We start from the raw sequence: 23,126 nt of genomic DNA, 5'->3' as shown, positions 1-23,126 counted from the left end.
GGCTTCTTCCTTGCTGAGCGGCCTTTCAGGTTATGTCAATATAGGACTCATTTTACTGTGGATATAGATACTTTTGTACGTGATTCCTCCAGCATCTTCACAAGGTCCTTTGCTGTTGTTCTGGGATTGATTTGCACTTTTCGCACCAAAGTACATTAATCTCTAAGAACGCATCTCCTTCCTGAGCGGTATGACGTCTGTGTGGTCCCATGGTGTTTATACTTGCGTACTATTGTTTGAACAGATGAACATGGTATCTTCAGGCATTTGGAAATTGCTCCCAAGGATGAACCAGATGTGTGGAGGTCCACAATTTTTCTTCTGAGGTCTTGGCTGATTGCTTTTGATTTTCCCATGATGTTAAGCAAAGGTGCACTAAGTTTGAAGTTAGGCCTTGAAATACATCCACAGGTACACCTCCAATTGACTCAAATGATGTCAATTAATCTATCAGAAGCTTCTAAAGCCATGACATCAGTTTCTGGAATTTTCCAAGCTGTTTAAAGGCACATTCAACTTAGTGTATGTAAACTTCTGACCCACTGGAATTGTGATACAGTGAATTATAAGTGAAATAATCTGTCTGTTAACAATTATTGGAAAAATGACTTGTGTCATGCACAAAGTAAATGTCCTAACCTATGTGTATGTGACCAATAAAGTAGTTTGATTTGATTTAAACGTGTGAAATGAACCAATTTATCTGCTGAAAGTTCTGGTTCTGCTGGTCCGAGTGCTGTGTATGTGTCTGTCAGAAATGACAGATCAGCTACTGTGGTGCAGTCGAGGTAGGAAGCAAACAGAGAAAGACACACTCAGGCACACTAACACAGCTCATGTAACCTAATACTGCCAGTTAGGCCTAATATTTTGGAATATATGGAATATATTTCATACCTACTGTAGTAGGCTAATTAGGGAAGGGAGATTCGGGGCAACATTTAGACAATAGGCTATAGCCTAACAAGTTGTTAGACTGGCTTTTATAACACAAATAGTACCAGTCAAACGTTTGGACACACCTACTCATTCAAGGGTTTTTCTTTATTTTTACAATTTTTTACATTGTAGAATAGTAGTGAAGACATCTGTCACGCCCTGACCTTAGAGATCCTTATTTATTCTCTATGTTTTGTGACTCGGTTGGGAAAATCTATGTTTTCTATTTCTTTGTTGTTTTTTCTGAGTGTGGTTCCCAATCAGAGGCAGCTGTCTATCGTTGTCTCTGATTGGGGATCATATATAAGTTGTGATCTTCCGTTTGGGTTTTGTGGGGTGTTATTTTCTGTTTATTGTCTGTGCCTGACGGAACTGTTCGCTTTCGAATTTGTTGTTTTTGTTTGAGTGTTTCTTGAAAATAAATATCATGAACACTTTCGCTTTGTTCCACTCTTCCTTCTACCGACGAGAGCCATTACAGAACACCCCACAAAAAAGGACCAAGCAGCGTGGCCAGGAGGACTGGACATGGGAGGAAATCCTGGAGGGAGAAGGACCCTGGACACGGCCGTGGAGTATCGCTGTCCAAGGCAGCAGATGGAGGCAGCGAGAGCGGAACGGTGACTATACGAAGAGTTAGCTCAACTACAGAAGCATGAGAGGCAGCCCCACAAATTTTTGGGAGGGGGTGGCACACGAATTCGCGAGCGGAACTAAGGGGTGAACGAGAACCAACTCCCTGTAAACACAATGAGGAGTTGGTCACGGTTCAAGTGCCACGTTTTCCGGTTCTGCGCACCGTGCCTTCAGTGCTCATCCACAGCTCGGTGCGCTCTGTGCAAGCTCCCAGCAGTTGCCGTGCTAGAGTCGGCTCAGCGCTCCTGGTCTCCGGTGCGTCTCTTCGGCCCAGGATATACTGTGCAGCTCTATGCGTGGTATCCATAGTTCGCCAGCATAACCCAGCGAGGCTGTTGCCTGCTCCCCGCACATGCCGTGCTACAGGGGGTATTCAGTCAGGACGCATTGTGCCAGCTCTACGCACCAGACCTCCAGGGCGCCTCCCCGGCCCAGTATATCCTGCGCCGGCTATACGCACAACGCCTCCCGTGCTCCTTCTTAGCCCAGTGCGTCCTGTGCCAGCTCTCCACACTGTTTCTTGGGTCTTCCTTTCCTGTGGCGGTCCTCATGAGAGCCAGTTTCATCATAGCGCTTGATGGTTTTTGCGGCTTGAAATTTTCCGTATTGATTGACCTTCATGACCTTCATGATGGACTGTCATTTCTCTTTGCTTGTTTGAGCTATTCTTGCCATAATATGGACTGTCTTTTACCAAATAGGGCTATCTTCTGTATTCCACCCCTACCTTGTCACAACACAACTGATTGGCTCAAACGCATTAAGAAGGAACGAAATTCCACAAATTAACTTCTAACAAGGCACACCTGTTAATTGAAATGCATTCCAGGTGACTACCTCATGAAGCTGGTTGAGATAATGCCAAGAGTGTGCAAAGTTATCTTCAAGGCAAAGGGTGGCTACTTTGTTTAACACTTTTTTGGTTACTACATGATTCCATATGTGTTATTTCATAGTTTTGATGTCTTCACTGTTATTCTACAATGTAGAAAATAGTAAAAATAAAGAAAAACCGTTGATAGCATCTACTAGACATATACTGTATACAGTGCATTTCACTAAACACAATTCCTCATGTATTTCAATAAAGGTCAATTCGGGGTCTGTATACTTTAATTGTTTTATCAATGTTTATTCACTTCTGAATCTCAGTCTCTTCAATCCAGCTAGTGGGTTTATGAGCTGTTGTAAGTAGTGACTCTGTCACGTCTACTCCCACTCCTCCCCTCCAGCAATCAACTTCTCTGGTATACTAACCATCGTCCCTGGGATCCATCATTACGCACACCTGGCATCAATCATTATGCGCACCTGCACGTCATCATGAGGCACATGTGGACTACATTACCTCACTTATTACGTCCCCTATATCTGGCACTCTCAGGTTCTTTCCCCAGTCAGTATTGTTCCTGTGTTTATGCGTAGACACTACTGTTATGTTGTCTTATTCCATGTTTGTTGTTTTATTATTATGGGCCCGGTTCTTTACCACACTGGACCTGCGGAATGCATACAGTCTCATCCGCATCCGGGAGGGGATGAATAGAAGACTGCATTTAGCACAATGTCTGGCCACCTCGATTACTTGGTGATGCCATTTGGCTTAGCCAGCTCCATCAGTGTTCCAGGCATTCGTTAACAAGGTGTTCAGGGACATGCTCGGATGCCAGGTGGTCCTGTATATCAATGACATCCTGGCTTACTCGGCTTTGCTGGAGGATCACATCACTCACGTTCGAGAATTCCTGGAATGCCACCTGGCTAACCGCCTGCTCGTCAAGGCTGAGAAGTGCCAATTTCATCAGAAGGCTGTCTCCTTAGGCTACCAAATCAGTCCACAGGGAGTGAGGATGAAAGCCAGGATGGTAGATGCGGTCAGGTTATGGCCAGGCCCAACCACCATAAAAGGGTTACAATGGTGTTTGAGGATTTCCAACTTCTACCTCCGTTTCATCAGGAGCTTCAGCTCCGTCGCCGCCCCTCTCACCTCTCTCCTCAAGGGTGGTCCCCGTAGGTTGGTGTGGAGCCCAGCAGCCGACGAGGCCTTCTGTCTATTTGAGGGACGCTTCACCTGCGCCCCATTGCTCAAACACCCAGATCCCATGATATCCTTTGTGGTGGAGGTGGATGCTTCAGAGGAGGGCGTGGGGGCAGTTCTGTCTCAACTACAGGGTAACCTACAGAAATGGTATCCGTGCGCACATTACTCTAAGAAGCTGTCACCTGCAGAGAGGAATTACGATGTATGTGACCGAGAGCTCCTGGTGGTGAAATTGGCATTAAAGGAGTGGAGACACATGTTGGAGGGTGCCAAGGAACCATTCGTCGATGTGGACATTCGCCAGGCTCTGGAGAGAGAGCCCACACCCACTAACTGTCCTCCTTAGTGCATCTACATTCCCACAAGGATAAGGGATCGACTGCTGACCTGGACACACACAGCTGTCGTCTCTGGACATCCAGGTATTTCTCGCACTACCCAATCCATCTCTGAGAAGTTCTGGTGGCCCACCTTGTCGCAGGACGTCACTCGCTATGTCAACTCATGTTCCGTATATGTGCCCAAACCAAATCCCCCTGGAATGCTCCAGCAGGGAAGCTCCTTCCCCTTCCTGTGCCTCAGCGTTCCTGGTCCCATCTATCCATTGACTTTGTTACTGATCTCCCCTCCTCTGACAGTTTCACCACCATTTTGGTGGTTGTGGATAGATTTTTAAAATGTCTGGCTCTCTACCAGGAACCTCCCACTCCGCCTGCCCTGCAAGAAGCTGAGCCCCCAGTTTGTAGGGCTGTTCAAAGTTCTCCGGAGGGTCAACGAGGTCACGTATAGGTTACAGCTTCCCAGTGATTACCGTATGTCACCTTCTTTTCATGTCTCCCTTCTCAGACTGGTGGTTCCTGATTCCCTAGCTGATGCGGTCCCCCAAGACACCCCTCCACCCCCCCTGGACATCGAGGGGGGTCCGGCCTATGCCGTCAGATCTCTACTGGACTTCTGACGTCATGGGGGTCAGCTCCAGTACCTGGTGGACTGGGAAGGGTATGGGCCAGAGGAGCGATGTTGGGTTACGGTGGAGGACATTCTGAATCCCAACATCATACGTGATTTCCACCTTCGCTGCATGGACCGGCCTGCTCCTCATCCTAGGGGCTGTCCTTCTGGTCGGCGTCATCCTGTGGCTGGAGCCGCGCGTTGGGGGGGATACTGTCATGTTTACTCCCAATCCTCCCATCCGGCATTCGACGTCGCTGGTATACTAACCACCGGTCCTGGGATCAATCTTTACGCACACCTGGCATCAATCATTACGCACACCTGCACGTCATCATGAGGCACATCTGGACTCCATTACCTCACTTATTACCTCCCCTATATCTGGCACTCCCTTAGGTTCTTTCCCCAGTCAGTATTGTTCCTGTGTTTATGCGTGGACGCTACTGTTATGTTGTCCCGTTCCTTGTTTATTGTTTTATTAAACATTGCACCTGCTTCTCGACTCTCAGCGTCTCCGTTACAGACTCTAGTGTCGGATTATATTTCATAGCCACGGAAGGCTGGAAAGTCCCACCTTATATCCCCCTCCTTTAAATCGCTGAAAGGCCTGTCACTTCTTGGCAGAAATGTATACATACGCGCACGACACTGTCAACCGAAGCCCATCGCTTCTATCCACATAAACTAGTTGTAGCATAGTTCTTTGACGAACACACAAGGTTGAATATTGAATTCATTATAAGAAAAGGGAGAGAAGGAGACTGCCCCTTCCTTAATGTAGCCATTGGCTGTATTATACAACCAAAACATGAAGGAACTGGCAGTCTCTCTCACTCTCTTTCTCTCTCTCCGTTTTCTTCTATTGAATTATATGTAGCCTAACACTTAGTTAAGTGGGTAGGGGGGAACACTTGACATGCTATAATTTGAACTATGTAGTTAGGCTGTTATTAGGTATTATGATGTTCCTCTTTGTTTATTCATTCACACTACATTTTATTTGAAGGGTCAATAATAAACCATTTATTACCATTCTCACAAAAGATGGGCACGCCATTGGTAGACATTCCTGCAGTACCTGGTAAAACAACAAGCACACATCACAGGATGTTTAAGAAAATATATATACACGTGTGAATAACTACCTTACTAATATTGACAAAGGGTGCAGTAATGATTAATAAACGCTGAGCAAACGTTTTGTTAATGCCTTATGCATTATTTATTATGGACTCTTAAAACAAAGTGTTACCCAGCACAGAACAGACAGCTCAGCTGCTGCTGCAGCAGTCAAGTGTAGTGGACATAGGGAGAAAAGACAGAGAGAGGGAGAGATATGTACTGCCAGTGTATTGATGTTTTGACTCTATATTATATACAGGGCATTCGGAAAGTATTCAGACCCCTTGAATTTTTCCACATTTTGTTAAGTTACAGTCTTATTCCAAAATGGATGAAATAAAAAAAACATTTTATCTCATCAATCTACACACAATATGCCATAATGACAAAGCAAAAACAGGTTTTTAGAAATGTTTGCAAAAGTATTAAAAATAAAAAACTTAAATATTACATTTACTTACAGTTGAAGTCAAGTTTACATACACTTAGGTTGGAATCATTAAAACCTCATTTTTCAACCACAACACAAATGTCTTTTTAACAAACTATAGTTTTGGCTAGTCGGTTAGGACATCTACTTTGTGCATGACACAAGTCATTTTTCCATTATTTCTTTTACAGTCAGATTATTTCACTTATAATTCACTGTATCACAATTCCGGTGGGGCAAATCAATCCCAGAACAACAGCATAGGACCTTGTGAAGATGCTGAAGGAAACAGGCACACAAGTATCTATTTCCACATTAAAACAAGTCTTATATCGACATAACCTGAAAGGCCGTTCAGCAAGGAAGAAGCCACTGCTCCAAAACTGCCATAAAAAATCCAGACTATGGTTTGCAACTGCACATGGGGACAAAGATTGTACTTTTTGGAGAAATGTCCTCTGGTCTGATGAAACAAAAATAAAACTGCTTGTCCATAAGGACCATCGTTATGTTTGGAGGAAAAAGGGGAAGGCTTGCAAGCCGAAGAACACCATCCCAACCGTGAATCACCGGGATGGCAGCGTCATGTTGTGGGGGTGCTTTGCTGCAGGAGGGACTGGTGCACTTCACAAAATAGATGGCATCATGAGGGGGGGAAATGATGTGGATATATTGAAGCAACATCTGAAGACATCAGTCAGGAAGTTAAAGCTTGGTCGCAAATGGGTCTTCCAAATGGACATTGACCCCAAGCATACTTCCAAAGTTGTGGCAAAATGGCTTAAGGACAACAAAGTCAAGGTATTGGAGTGGCCATCACAAAGCCCTGACCTCAAACCTATATAACATTTGTGGGCAGAACTGAAAAAGTGTGTGCGAGCAAGGAGGCCTAGAAACTTGACTCAGTTACTCAGTATCCCAGAGCTTGTGGAAGGCTACCCGAAACGTTTGACCCAAGTTAAACAATTGAAAGGCAATGCTACCAAATACTAATTGAGCGTATGTAAACTTCTGACCCACTGGGAATGTGATGAAAGAAATAAAAGCTGAAATAAATCATTCTCTCTACTATTATTTTGACATTTCACATTCTTAAAATAAATTTGTGATCCTAACTGACCTAAGACAGGGATTTTTTACTATGATTAAATGTCAGGAATTGTGAAAAACTTAGTTTAAATATATTTGGCTCAGGTGTATGTAAACGTCCGACTTCAACTGTAAGTATTGATACCCTTTACTCAGTACTTTGTTGAAGCACCTTTGGCAATGATTACAGCCTCTTCTTGGGTATGACGCTACAAGCTTGGTACACCTGTATGTGGGGGGTTTCCCCCATTCTTCTCTGCATATCCTCTCGTGCTATGTCAGTTTGGATGGGGAGTGTTGCTACACAACTATTTTCAGGTCTCTCCAGAGATGTTAGATCGGGTTCAAGTCCGGGCTTTGGCTGGACCACTCAAGGACATTCAGAGACTTGTCCCATCTTGGCTGTGTGCTTAGGGTCATTGTGCTGTTAGAAGGTGAACCTTCACCGCAGTCTGAGGTCTTGAGCCCTCTGGAGCAGGTTTTCATCAAGGATCTCTCTGTACTTTGCGCCGTTCATCTTTTTCTGATTGCTCAGTTTTGCCGGGCGGTCAGAGTCTTGGTGGTTCTTGGGGACCTTCAATGCTGCAGAAATGTTTTGGTGCCCTTCCCCAGATCTGTCCCTTGACACAATCCTGTTCCGGAGCTCTGCAGACAATTCCTTTGACCTCAAGGATTGGTTTTTGCTCTGACATGCACTGTCAAATGTGGGACCTTATAGAGACAGGTGTGTTGCCTTACCAAATCATGTCCAATCAATTGAATTTACCACAGGTGGACTCCAATCAAGTTATAGAAACATCAAGGATGATCAATGGAAACAGGATGCACCTGAGCTAAATTTTGAGTCTCATAGCAAAGGGTTTGTCTACTTATGTGAAAAAAGGTATTTAAAAAAAACAACATTTGCACAAATGTATAAAATCCTGTTTTTGCTTTATCATTATGGGGTATTGTGTGTAGATTAATAAGGAAAAATATGTATTTAATCCATTTTAGAACAAGGCTGAAATGTAACAAAATGTGGAAAAGGTCAAAGGGTCTGAATATTTTCTGAATGCACTGTATGTAATAGTAATGAACCATTAAGATAAGGGGGGAACAGGTAAGGTATGACAGCCAGGCACTTGTATTTGCAATGTAAGTAGTAAGGCTTTCACAAGGTCTCTATTAGGCATGTATTCAGTAATCTTTCTTCTTTATCTAATAAATGTGTTTATTCATTCACAACTAGAATGTTGCTGGGCCCCGCACAGGCAGTGTGGTCCCATTGTCTTCTGATACCAGTGCTGTGGGAAAGGATGCTAGGCTTTGCAGAGACAGCCCAGAGTTGAGTGTATTGGAGGAAAGAAGAAAACAGAGACACAGATGTACTGCCAGTTCCTTAAAATGGTGGCTCTGTATGTAATAGCAATTACCACATAGGTGTGACAGACAGACGCAAAGACAGACAGAGTGACAACAGATGAGAACAAGAACAAGAAGCACAGACAGTACAGTAAAGTTTGAGAAATGCTGTACTATAGTTGATTATGTTATTTTGCATTAGCATTATTGCGCGGGGTTGTGGGCTGGTGTGAAATGACAGTGCTGATTTTTTGTTCCAGCCCGCCCGCCCCTGGCTATGTCGAAACGTATATAGGCGGACACAGCCCGTTTGTCTATAAAATCCACTTTTCGTTCCTCCTCCTCAGTGACTCCGCTCTCCGGGTTTTCTAGCTTGCCTCCTTCTCGTCCCACTCACACACACTGTCAGAGCGCGGAGTTGACACCCTCTGGCCACTGTAGCCGTTGCGAGGCAGCCTGCTCTTTCCTCAGCTGAAGCTCTCATTGACTCGGGTCTGTGTCCTCATGCAAGGCTGCTGAAGAAGCTCTGAGAATCAGGTTTTTTCTTCTCTCTTTGCTCCTGACTCACTCAGATCGGACTCATCAACGCTTCATTACAGCAAAGCTCCTAAAGACAAGAGGATAAAAGTGAACGTTTAATTTCAAGACTTGTCACTGTCTACTAATACTCTTCACAATGTCTGGCGATGATGCACCTGCTCAGCAGCAAAACGCCGAGGAAACAAAGCAAGATAATAAACCCAGCGAGGAGCCGAAAGCTGAGTCCAAGCCGGAGTCCCCACCTGTCAGTTCCAACGAGGCGGCAGCCACACCGGCGGCGACCGAGAAGGTCCCCGAGGAAGAGCAGTTCACCTACCGCTCTCTGGTCCTTTCCGGCTACGGGGGCTATGATAAGGTGAAACTGCAGGTGAAGAAGGGGAAACCGGCACTCAAGGCCGGAGAAGTCATGGTGCGGGTCAAGGCATGCGGGCTGAACTTTGCCGACCTGCTGGCCCGGCAGGGTCTGTACGACCGGCTGCCGTCCCCACCTGTCACGCCAGGGATGGAGTGCTCCGGGGAGATCGAGGCTGTGGGAGAAGAGGTGACGGATAGAAAAGTAAGCGCGCCACATCCTCTCCGCTCTCTCCTCTCCATCTCTCTCGCGTCACCTGCTTCTGAAGCCTCTGTCTTAGAAATGATTTAGCTTACTCCTATGATTGCCTAGTAAACCTGATCATTTGACAATTTCCATGAACAATAATATGTTCCAAAGAAAGCACATTTGGTTAACTCATTTCTTAAGGCACTTGGGTTCATATCAGGATGCTGTTTGATTTAGGGCGTGTCAGTCTTTGCTATTGATTTGAATTGACAATTCCGTCTCACATGTGTTCATGTTAGTCATCTATTACCAGCTTCACCATCATCATCACCACATTCAACACTAAAAGCCCAGCCCAATACATTTACATTTACATTTAAGTCATTTAGCAGACGCTCTTATCCAGAGCGACTTACAAATTGGTGCATTCACCTTATGACCTCCAGTGGAACAGTAGTGCATCTAAATCTTTTCAGGGGGAGGGGGGGTGAGAGGGATTACTTTATCCTATCCTAGGTATTCCTTAAAGAGGTGGGGTTTCAGGTGTCTCCGGAATATGAATGTAATCTGATTTCAGAATATGACTGTCTATTTGTCCAAAGTCTCAAAATGACCAGAGAGTTGGAACAATGATAGCCCACAAGAATAATGTAGCCTAATTTCGCAGCTAAATGCTTTGGAGGGTTATTGCTAACCCAGTCACTGGTGCGTAAATGGAGAGCATAGCAGCAGAATACTCACTCAATCTTCTGAGTGGAAAGTTACAAGCCGAGGAGTGCATTTGTTTTTTTTATGCTTCCAGCAAAGGACCCAATTGTTTAATTGGCAGTGAGTTCAATGAAGCCAGCGCCCCTCGTCTACCGACAATAAAAAAATGAGTTGCTTTGCGCACCGGAGATTGACAGCTCCAAATTGTTAGTCGCGCCATCGGCTAGACAGCTAACCTGCTGAAAGGCGTGTAAGCACTCGGTTCTGTGGATTTTGGAGAGATTACAATGCTGTCTCTACGTTTATGGGATAGAAAAGACGAGATAATTAAACCTTTTTAAAAACATTCCGCATGTGGCACTTTGGAGCACCGTTTCGGGGATAGGAGGGAGGTGGTGGGGCGGGTGCGACTCTACGCAGTAGTGACACGGTTGCCTTTGTTACGGAGAGCGACAGTGGCTCACGCACTAAACGAACGGAAAGGGCGAGGCGCAAGACCAGGAGAAGCCGAAGTTTTAAATGATTACTCGCGATCTTTGTCAACAGACATGTCTTTGGGAAAGTCACAAATCACCAACCATTCAATCTTCTGATTTTTTTATCGATTTGAAATTAATATTGATATATTCTGCATACCACGCCCATTAAACAGCATCTATTTTTAGGGTATACACGGACCATACCAAACATTAGGAACACCTACCTAATATTGAGTTGCACCCCCCTTTGCCCTCAACACAGCCTCAGTTCGCGGAGGCATAGACTCTGCAAGGTGTGGAAAGTGTTCCACAGGGATGCTGGTCCATGTTGACTCTAATGCTTTCCACAGTTATGTCAAGGTGGCTGGATGTCCTTTGGGTGGTGGACCATTCTTGATACACACGGGAAACTTTTGAGCATGAAAAACCCAGGAGAGTTGCAGTTCTTGACACAAACCAGTGCGCCTGGCACTTACTACCATACCCAATTCATAGGCACTTACATCTTTTATCTTGCCCTTTCACCCTCTGAATGGCACACATACCCAATTCATGTCTCAATTGTCTCAAGGCTTAAAAACCCTTCTTCAACCTGACTCCTCCCTTTCATCTACACTGATTGAAGTGGATTTAACAGGTGACATCAATAAGGGATCTTAGCATTCACCTGGATTCACCTGGTCAGTCTGTGTCTTGGGTAGAGCAGGTGTTCTTAATGTTTTGTACACTCAGTGTATTTCCGTACTATGAATATTTTGAAAGGACTGTATTATTTTGCTTATCTGCTTATCTATCCTATGTCTTCACATAAATCCACTGTCATATAATCAGCATTACTTGTATGATAATAACATTGCCTATGCATTGATCATTCCAGGCTACCTCTCCTTGTTTGAATAGTGTGATGAGTCATGTTTTACTGCCAGTTATATTACTGACGGCATGGCAACGCCAACCACATCCTTTCAATGGAGCTAATAGCAACATATTGTGCATAACGACCCTTTAAATCTGTTCATTTTATAACAAAATGACAATTTAGGCATATAGTAGCCTAGAGATATTGTTGCTATATTATTTGAACTTGAGACCGAACACCATCATAGATCAAACTCTATGACAAAACCACAATGTTCACTAAGCACAAAGACTTGATGTATATTCATTGCTATTTTTAAAACACCAATCATATGTTCTGATTTTATAACTCTGCTGTAAACGTTTATTGCTCTTAAACAATTGATTAACCTAAAATGACAAAACTCATTGACATGAAGACAAATTGACCCAGGTCTAGACTAATTAAAATAAGAACACTCTGCATTTGTTGCATTTGAACCATGTCAGCAAGAGCCATTAAAGCACGAAAGAGAAGGTGCCAGATCAGTCCAACCCTATTCTTTATATAATGCCCAGAGGCCCTGGTCAAAAGTAGTGCACTATATAGAGATTAGGGTGTAATTTGGGAAGTACACTAATAAGATCAGTGCACCTCTGTCTCAGCAGGGAGTGGTTGTGTCCCTGAAATCCACTGGACCTGAACATCCGTAGGGAGAAGATGAGCATATAGAAGCGTCTATATACCAGAGTTATTGGCTCTGTGTCGGTCTTTGACAGCACAATGGTCTTAGACATCATAATATATGATACGACCCATGTCCTGTTATATACTTCCCAGGCCTCACTGCACTTTGTTATTCATGCAGATTGGATTAGAAGGTCACACACACACACACACACACACACACACACACACACTGCAGTCCCCATACACTCTGCAGTCCCCATACTACCCCTACCTTCCCCCAACTCCTACTCCCTAAATTAAGAGCCAATCTTCCTAATGGATAGAGATCTCTGTGTTTTGGCAGGAGGGAGCTCACAGAGAATGTGCTGACCTTAGTTGCAGTCACTGTTTTTGGGAGGCTTCTGTTCTCTCTCTCTCTCTCTCTCTCTCTCTCTCTCACACACACAAACATAGACTCACAGACAAATGCACACATGCACACACGCTGTCACTGAGTCTGCAGTGACACAGTAACTAGAAGTAGGTTACAGTTTTTCTCAATTGCTAAAACACTAAAACCCATTGGCTGAACAAAGTTCTCAGTTGCCTGGACTCATTTAGCTAATTATGCAGTCTGTTGTCAATACCTTAAACCATTTCACATGATAAAACACAATTTGCAGATCTCACTTAGACTTTCCAGCAAAACTCTAAACACATTCTCATTCTCAAAACACATTCTGCACTCTAATGCACATGTCATCCATACCGGTAAACACAAGTGGCAACAATCAAATACAAATAGAGAACATATGTCATTGATTGAACACAACCACTCAAAATTGATTTAACCTGTTTCAAATGATGCGACACAACCAATATAAGCCAGTTCAGAGAGAAAACAGGTTGTTGAAGCTGGAAAGGAGAAAGTCTGAGAATGGATACTGTAGTACAGTGCATTGTAGGCTGTATACTGTACAATGGATGAATTATATGGCCCTGAACATTGTGCTTTCCATTTATTAACAGTACTGACTGCTCAATAGATTTTGACTGGTTGCAGGTTCATATCAACAAAGAACAAGAATTACAGTATCACAGAGACAAAGGACAAGTTTGTGAGATGCAGGGTACAGTACTGTAAAAATAGGGGTACAAGGAGGAGGAAGAATAAAAAAACAAAAGTGCAAAGAGCAAAGCAGAGTAGTAATTTCTGATCAATTTTGAGCTACTATGATAGAACATGTTTTCTTTCATCAAAGGACAATGACGGAAAAATATGAATATTTTTTTTGATTAAAAATGTACTTCTCCCTGAGAATTGTATGTTTGGAACAATGTGTTTTCTATTTTTCGGTGTATTGTTTACTGACTGCTTGAGAGTGTATATCATTTTGATCCCTTTGTTTATGATTTGAGAGCAGTGTTTGATTTTGAACACAGGTAAAACTGTTTTGAGGCGAATGTTTCATTTTGCAAGAGGAGTCAGAGGTTATGTAAATAGTGCTTGAAGATGAGGTTTTGTGTTGAATGTTTTCAGGAAATGGAGCAAGGTTTCAGAAATGGTGTTTTAGCAGAAAAACTGAAAAACTGTAATACAACAGTGACATCACCCCGAATAACCGCACGAGCAGTGCGGGGAAAGAGCGAGTAAGTGACAAAAAGAGGGAAATATCCCAAATTACACTCTATTACTCATGACTGACAATCCTCGATCAGCACTTTTTTTCACTAAACCCTTTCCTTTTCTGAGAGTATAAGCTTTAGCTGAGCTCTGGTAGGACCTGACCCATATGTTCTCAATTATCTCCCTCCGGCCCACATTGTCAGTCTGGTATTTCCTCCGTCCCTCCTACCTCGCTCCGTTCCGTCCCTCTTGTCCTCCTCTTCGCTACAGATGGGAAGCACACTCGTAGCATGCGTTTTGCACAGTCTGTCTTGATAGTCGGCCTTAAACAACAAAAGGGAGGAGAGAATCAGACGCCTGGAAACTTGGAGACAAACAGACGTCGTATTTCTGAGTTGTCGTTCTTGGTCCCTCTCGGTTTTTTGAGAGTGTGTGCTTTCGTCATTGTTATAATTAAGCAATAAGGCCCAAGGAGGTGTGGTATATGGCCAATATACCACGGCTAAGGGCTGTCCTTATGCACGATGCAACGCGGAGTGCCTGAATACAGTCCTTAGCCGTGGTATATAGGCCATATACCACAAACCCCGACGTGACTTATTGCTATTAGAAACTGGTTACCAGCGTAGTTAGAGCAGTATAAATAAATGTTTTGTCATACCTGTGGTACACGGTCTGATATACCATGGCTGTCAGCCATTCTGCATTCAGAGCTCAAACCATCCAGTTTATAACAACTATTATAACCTGGGTGGTTCGAGGCCTGAATGTTGAGCAAAACCATGGGTCTGACAAAACATGTGTTTTTCTGCTCTAGTTGCATTGGTAACCAGTTTCTAATAGCAATAAGACATCTCGGGGGTTTGTAGTATATGGCCAATATACCACGGCTAAGGGCTGTGTCCAGGCACTCCGCGCTGCGTTGTGCTTAAGAACAGCTCTTAGCCATGGTATATTGGCCATATACCACACTCTCTCGGGCCTTATTGCCTAATTATAACACTGCCGAAAGCACACACACTCAAAAAAACTCAACAGAACCGAGAGGGACCAAGAAAGACAACTCAGAAATACGACGTCTGTACGTCTCCAAGTTTGTTACCGTAAACAGTTCTAGCCTATCAGTAACAAGACTTGCTGTCGCGGTACCGTTGTCATGGTAACGGCTGCAATGGTAGAAAGAGCAGGTAGAAAGCACAGATTATAGGTCAAACTCAAGGTAGGTTCCATCCGTGAACAGGGCGGGGCCGTGATCCTGACACATATATTGCTCCATGGAGGACCCTCTCAGTCTCACACGGTTCACACATCAGCAGACGGAAGGGTTTATCAGAGTCTAAAACGTGTCGGTGTACGCACAGTGGTTGTTCTAGAATATTGGACCGTTGACCTTTCAGACTTTGGAAGTTCCAACACAGCTCAAGCAATTTCTCCAACTGTCAACACATTCAAATGAATAGAGGAAGCGTGCCGGAGACGCGTTCGCTGGGAATTATGGGGAAGTGCGCATTTGGCCTCTGTGTGTCAACCGTGGATGGTGTTCTCAGAGCCGTGTAGCTATGTCACAATGGGACGCCTATGATTTACGCTTAACAATGTTAGACGACAACACTGCTGACACAACACAGTAGGATGAATACATTGTCCTTTGTCCTTTAGTCTAACCTAGGCTCCATGAGAAAATTAAGGAGCCATACAGAGTTCACAGCTACTCCTCCAGTTGAGACTAGAATCCATGATCTAACCAATTGGGGGCAAACGTTGATGAGCTCGTCAAACCACATAACCTCTGACTTGTAGCCCACATACCCCCAAACCTGAATCACTAGTTGATAAAGACCAGTGGTGTACAGCAGCTGACTACAAGGCTCTTTGAGAAGCTCCCCCTCATACACTGTGTGGTGACTTCATTGGAGGCTGGAGAGTCAAGGGGGGGGGATCACAGAGTAACAAGTGCTGTGATAGACAAGTCACAATGAGGACTTTGGCCAAGAGTGTGTTTGAGTGGGAGTATGTTCTGTGTGTGTGTGTGTGTGTCTTGTTCTTCTGTTTGTGTGTGTGTGTGTGTGTGTGTGTGTGTGTGTGCATGTGTTTGTGTGATGGTGACTCACATGCCTCACATGGGCACACAATACTTGCCGATGTAGTTGAATGTGAGGGTTGAGTCATCAGCGTGTTTCCTGCTAGGCTCCAACGCCTCCGCCTATTGATCCTACCTGCCTTACTGGAGCTCCAATTAACAGACTGGGGGCAATGAGTTTCACCACAGACACATGGAGACGGAGAGAAGGACAGGCAGAGGGAAAGAAAGAGAGAGCGAAAGATGAAGACTGATAGAAAAGGAGTGAAAGAGAGAAAGAGGAAGGACTCAAAACGCATCAGCTTGAGACGGGGATATAAAGGGAGGGAGAGTGAATGAGAGGGAAGAGGGAGATCTCTCTAATTGGAGTGGATAGACAGACAGCGAGGCGCATCGCTCCCTCCAGACCATTAGAGAGGCCCGGGCGGGCGGGAGGAGTGGGTTTGTTCCCAGGAGGAGAGAGCTTGTCTTGTGCTCAACCATGGAGAAGAATCTGGCAGGGCCGCTGATGAGTGGAGAGTGGCCAGGGGAGAAGATGGGACCCATTGTCCTGTCTCACTGATGAGGAAGAGGGGAAACGGGCAACTCCTCGCACAGGGCCCATGGAGGGAGGTGGAGAGAAGGAGATAGAGAAAGGGTGAAGGGAGGAGGGAGGGAGATTAAAAAAGAGGGGGTAAAGGAGATACTGTACAAGACAGAGTGAGACAGAGAGAGAGACAATCAGAAGAGATACTGAAGGAGTAAGAGGGAGAGATAGCGCGGAAAAGTGACAGGTTGAGGGAAAGGGAGAGGAGTAGAACAAGGGAAGGAAGGAGTCAGATGGATGTAGAGGTGGGGTGGAGAAGGGAGGAGGAAGAAAACAGGAAGAATGTTAGAATGCAGTGGTGGGCTCTGTTTCCTGTGTCCCTGGTGTTTCCCTCCCTGATTGGCCAGTCCCTCGGCAGGGGGGGATGTTTACAATGGGGCTCTTCCTCCTGGACAGACAGGAGAGGGTCGGAGGTTCCTGCTGCTCTGATAAGCCCGAATGGGGACACAGTGCCCAAAATGACAAGCAAGTGAGAGGAGGGGGGTTGGGGTGATGAGGAGGGAGGTGATAATTGTCAGAGAGAGAGGAGTAGCAGTGGGGGCTAATGCCACATCATGTTATGATGTTGACTGTTGTCACAGTGTGTGGTCCTATATAACAAACAACTAATGACAAAATAACTAACCTGACCTCCACAGTATTTGCATTGTGAACCTAAGATTTGTAAAATTCCCCCCAACACCAAACCACAAAACAGCTGATCCCTTGCTTTCCATAAACATAGCCACTTGTAACTTGTAAACTAAATGACATGTCTACAGTAGATATACACTAGTTAGGGTTGCAAAATCCCACTAACTTTAGCCACATTCCCAGGTTTTCTCCAGATCCTGTTTGGATCCAGGATTTCCTGCCTATTCCCTCCTGATTCTGTGAATCTTCCAAACAGGATTCTTGGAAACCTTGGGAATTGTCAGAAATGTACTGGGATTTTGTAACCTTATAGTAAGCCATGACTCTTTCCCATCCATGCAGGTGGGTGACAAGGTGCTGGTGCTGAACCGCTGTGGGCTGTGGCAGGAGGTGGCCGTGGTGCCCGCTACCCACACGTTCCTCATCCCAGAGGGAATGACTTTTGAGGAAGCCGCCGCCCTCCCCGTCAACTACATCACCGCCTACATGATGCTGTTTGACTTTGGCAACCTGAGGCCCAACCAGAGCATCCTCATTCACTCTGCTGCAGGTAGGAACCAATCACCATAGACACCTGGGTAGGTAGGAACCAATCACCATAAACACTGTGTAAGTAGGAACCAATCACCATCACTGGTATAGGGACAGAACATAGAACAAGACACACATCCCATAAAATTAAATCATGAGTGACCCATAGAATTAGAGTAAGTACTATTGTAATTGTAATCCAGTGACACACTTATTTGTTATTATAAACTGGGTGGTTTGAGCCCTGAATTCTGATTGGCTGAAAGGCATGGTATATCAGACCGTATACCACAGGTATGACAACATTTTTAGTTTTACTGCTCTAATTACATTGGTAACTAGTTTATAATAGCAATAAGACTCCTCGGGGGTTTGTGATATATGGCCAATATACCACAGTTAGGGGCTGTGTCCAGGAACTCCGTGTTGTGTCGCAACGCGGAGTGCCTGAACATTGCCAGTAGCCGTGGTATATTGGCCATATACCACACCTCCTCTGGCCTTATTGCATACGTATACACCTGCAGGCCAGCAGGGGGGTCTCTGACATTCAAAGGAACAATATGAATACATATATGAATACATTCCTGAATACAATATGAATACATTCCTTGGGAAAACACAGTGATAAGTCTTGAATGGTGTATAGTGCTAAACCCATGGTCCAATCCAGGTCAAGAATGTTGTGTACTATGAACCCAAGGAAATGCATCAATCTGTATTGTTCCATAGCTCCTGTCTATGATTGTGTATTATAACTATGTGAATTACGAGAAGAAGTGATATTGTAAATACTATGTAAGAGTATTGCAAATACCACTTAAAGATCCAACCCTGTGTGTGTCAGTACTGAGTAGAGCAGAGAAGTGGTGAGAGTTGGGGTTGGAGGAGCACCTGTCACCTGGCTTTGGGGGTCAGAGTGCACTGTATGGGTGGAGGAATGGGGGAGTGAGGGGGCGTAAGCACCTGGGTATGGGTGTGTTGAGGTTTTGAGTGTTTTTGAGCGTAAGAGAGTGTGTCTCCGTTGTGTGTCAAGGACAAGGCCAGCTGGTCAAAATGGAAGACAGTTACTTTTTATTCTTCCTGTGCATACAGTACATGCATGTGTGCAGCGTGCATCTGTTATGTGTCAACACATTAAAATCACGTCATCATTTCCTCAATCAAAGTTTGTACCGACAGATGTAGCCTATTGAATGTCATTGTAGAATAGGCCTATGTATAAAATGCATCCTCCAATTGCAACTTCTGCCTACTGGTATGCCCACACAATGTTCTATTTGTAATACCCTCAAACACCAACATGGGCATACCTAATTTCAAAATAGGCCATCATCACTGTCAATCGTGAATGATAATTCTTCACGTTTTACCGGTGAAACGTCCAAACTGCATCTGCATCTGTGTCAGTAAAATGCAAATGAATCATTATGTGATCTTGATTCAGCTTTTATCCAAGCATCATTGTGAGAAGTGCTAATATCTTATTTGTAATAATAACAAGTGACGACCAGGACTATTAGGCGTAGGTAACATATCTTAATGAGTGTTATTAAGTGATTGGACAGCCCTTCCGGGTGCTAAAAGGACAGCGCCAGAATCGCATAATGATGTTGAAGAAGTTGAACCAACTTGTGTTGCTGAAGGACAGTTCTGTCATTAGGCCAGTTCAGGAACAGACAACAATAATTTGCAGTATAGCCTAATAAGCCTATGACTACGTGGGATAGCTATTTGTAGGCAAGAGCCTAATCTAAATATAAATACATATAGCACTGTTTGTGAGGAGAGCTTTTGTCGCAAGTAGGCATTTCATGATATTGTGTAGCTAACACTACGCTGTATCACAAATCAATATTGATTTGATTAGCTTGAACACATGGATACAATATACTAGAGATCGACCGATTAATCGGAATGGCCAATTAATTGGGGCCGATTTCAAGTTTTCATAACAATCGGAAATCGGTATTTTTGGACACCGATTTGGCCGATTTTTTATTTTATTTGTATTTTTAAATTATTATTATTTTTTACACCTTTATTTAATCTTTATTTAACTAGGCAAGTCAGTTAAGAACACATTCTTACTGCCTCGTTCAGGGGCAGAACGACAGACTTTCACCTTGTCAGCTCGGGGGATCCAATCTTGCAACCTTACAGTTAACTAGTCCAACGCAATAACCACCTGCCTCTCGTTACACTCCACAAGGAGACTGCCTGTTACGCGAATGCAGTAAGACAAGGTAAGTTGCTAGCTAGCATTAAACTTATCGTATAAAAAACAATCAATCAATCAATCATAATCACTAGTTAACTACACATTTTTGATGATATTACTAGATATTATCTAGCGTGCCCTGCGTTGCATATAATCTGACTGAGCATACAAGCATACAAGTATCTGACTGAGCGGTGGTAGGCAGCAGCAGACTCGTAAGCATTCATTCAAACAGCACTTTTGTGCGTTTTGCCAGCAGCTCTTCGTTGTGCGTCAAGCATTGCGCTGTTTATGACTTCAAGCCTATCAACTCCCGAGAATAGGCTGTGTAACTGATGTGAAATGGCTAGCTAGTTAGCGGGGTGCGCGCTAATAGCATTTCAAACGTCACTCGCTCTGAGACTTGGAGTGGTTGTTCCCCTTGCTCTGCATGGGTAACGCTGCTTCGAGGGTGGCTGTTGTCGATGTGTTCCTGGTTCGAGCCCAGGGAGGAGCGAGGAGAGGGACGGAAGCTATACTGTTACACTGGCAATACTAAAGTGCCTATAAGAACATCCAATAGTCAAAGGTTTATGAAATACAAATGGTATAGAGGGAAATAGTCCTATAATTCCTATAATAACTTAAAACTTCTTACCTGGGAATATTGAAGACTCGTGTTAAAGGAACCACCAGCTTTCATAGGTTCTCATGTTCTGAGCAAGGAACTTAAACGTTAACTTTCTTACATGGCACATATTGCACTTTTACTTTCTTCTCCAACACTTCGTTTTTGCATTATTTAAACCAAATTGAACATGTTTCATTATTTATTTAAATTGATTTTATTGATGTATTATATTAAGTTAAAATAAGTGTTCATTCAGTATTGTTGTAATTGTCATTATTACAAATAAAAAAAAATAATCGGCCAATTAATCGGCATCTGCTTCTTTTGGGCCTCCAATAATCGGTATCGGTATAGGCATTGAAAAATCATAATCGGTCGACCTCTACAAATACCATATTACAGAATAAAAGAAAACAGAGAGGTGAACCATTCATAGAATTTATTACTACGTAGAAATGCAGGAAATTCAATTTAAAACAGCCATAAAAATCAAGCTTTTGGTGTTTTGTATTCATTCATCAATAAACTATGACCTAAATGCATTATTACCTCCAACTTGGCCCAATTCACATTTATAATTGCCCACCCTGACATACCAAGCTAGAGCTGCGTCGGTCTCAACCAAAAGCCAATATAGTCTAAATATCCCAAGCAGGGCTACAACAACTTCCAGAGTGGGTCAGGCTCCTTGGGCTTTGCGTTGGCAACTCTGGTTTGGGCGTCCTCGGCGGAACGGTGTCACCGTAACCAAGTGGTCACATCATCTTGGGTTCCACTGCGCAAGAGGAGGTCCGTGGAGATTTTTGAACGTCATTACAGACATACAGTAAATTTTGATCCTACATCTCGGTGTAACCCCCTGTCACATTACGCTGAGCTGCCGGGATTGAGTTATATCTACTGTATGTTCAACGTTCTGATTGGCCAAAGTGGTGTACATACAGTTGAAGTCAGAAGTTTACATACACTTGGGTTGGAGTCATTAAAACTTGTTTTTCAACCACTCCACAAATTTCTTGTTAACAAACTATAGTTTTGGCAAGTCGGTTAGGACATCTACTTTGCATGACACAAGTAATTCTTCCAAAAATAGTTTACAGTCAGATTATTTCCCTTATAATTCACTGTATCACAATTCCAGTGGGTCAGAAGTTTACATACACTAAGTTGACTGTGCCTTTAAACAACTTGGAAAATTCCAGAAAACGATGTGATGGCTTTAGAAGCTTCTGATAGGCTAATTGACATCATTTGAGTCAATTGGATGTGAACCTGTGGATGTATTTCAAGGCCCACCTTCAAACTCAGTGCCTCTTTGCCTGACCATTGGAAAATCAAAAAAAATCAGCCAAGACCTCCACAAGTCTGGTTCATCCTTGGGAGCAATTTGCAAATGACTGAAGGTACCACATTCGTCTGTACGAACAATAGCATGCAAGTATAAAGACGCAGCCGTCATACCGCTCAGGAAGGAAACTCGTTCTGTCTCCTAGAGATGACCGTCCTTTGGTGCGAAAAGTGCAAATCAATCCCAGAACAACAGCAAAGGACCTTGTGAAGATGCTGGAGGAAACAGGTTCAAAAGTATCTTTATCCACAGTAAAACAGGTCCTATATCGACATAACCTGAAAAGCCGCTCAGCAAGGAAGAAGTCACTGCTCCAAAACCACCATAAAAAAGCCAGACTACGGTTTGCAACTGCACATGGGGACAAAGATGGGAATTTTTGGAGAAATGTCCTCTGGTCTGATGAAACAAAAATAGAACTGTTTGGCCATAATGACCATTGTTATGTTTGTAGGAAAAAGGGGGGGACTTGCAAGTCAAAGAACACCATCCCAACCGTGAAGCACGAGGGTGGCAGCATCATGTTGGGGGGGTGCTTTGCTGCAGGAGGGACTGGTGCACTTCACAAAATAGATGGCATCATGAGGGAGGAAAATTATATGGATATATTGAAGCAACATCTGAAGACATCAGTTAAAGCTTGATCGCAAATGAGTCTTCCAAATGGACAATGACCCCAAGCATAATTCCAAGTTGTGGCAAAATGGCTTAAGGACAACAAAGTCAAGGTATTGGAGTGGCCATCACAAAGCCCTGACCTCAATCCTATATAACATTTGTGGGCAGAACTGAAAAGGCGCGTGAGAACAAGGAGGCCTACAAACCTGACTCAGTTACACCAGCTCTGTCAAGAGGAATGGGCCAAAATTCTTGTGGAAGGCTACCCGTTTGACCCAAGTTCAACCATTTAAAGCCAATGCTACCAAATACTAATTGAGTGTATATAAACTTCTGACCCACTTGGAATGTGATGAAAGAGATAAAAACTGAAAGAAATCATTCTCTCTACTATTATTCTGACATTTCACATTCTTAAAATAAAGGGGTGATCCTAACTGACCTAAGACTTGGAATTTTTACTATGATTAAATGTCAGGAATTGTACAAAAAAAAACGGAGTTTAAATGTATTTGGCTAAGGTGTATGCAAACCTCCGACTT

The 23,126-nt window shown here is 43.8% G+C and overlaps 1 protein-coding gene across 1 annotated transcript in view; it reads left to right on the top strand.

Annotated features, from left to right (window-relative positions):
- Positions 1-9,160: 9,160 nt before the first annotated feature.
- The window catches only part of LOC115110250 (synaptic vesicle membrane protein VAT-1 homolog), a 49,333-nt gene continuing 35,367 nt past the window's right edge, over positions 9,161-23,126 (top strand). The window contains exons 1-2 of the mRNA XM_029635747.2: positions 9,161-9,651; positions 17,599-17,806. Of these exons, the coding sequence (XP_029491607.2) occupies positions 9,232-9,651; positions 17,599-17,806 (628 nt within the window). The 5' untranslated portion in view covers positions 9,161-9,231. The remainder of the gene's footprint in view (positions 9,652-17,598; positions 17,807-23,126) is intronic.

This window comes from Oncorhynchus nerka, linkage group LG26 (assembly GCF_034236695.1).
Source record: "Oncorhynchus nerka isolate Pitt River linkage group LG26, Oner_Uvic_2.0, whole genome shotgun sequence".
Taxonomy (NCBI): domain Eukaryota; kingdom Metazoa; phylum Chordata; class Actinopteri; order Salmoniformes; family Salmonidae; genus Oncorhynchus; species Oncorhynchus nerka.
This window is presented reverse-complemented; position numbering and strand designations above follow the sequence as displayed.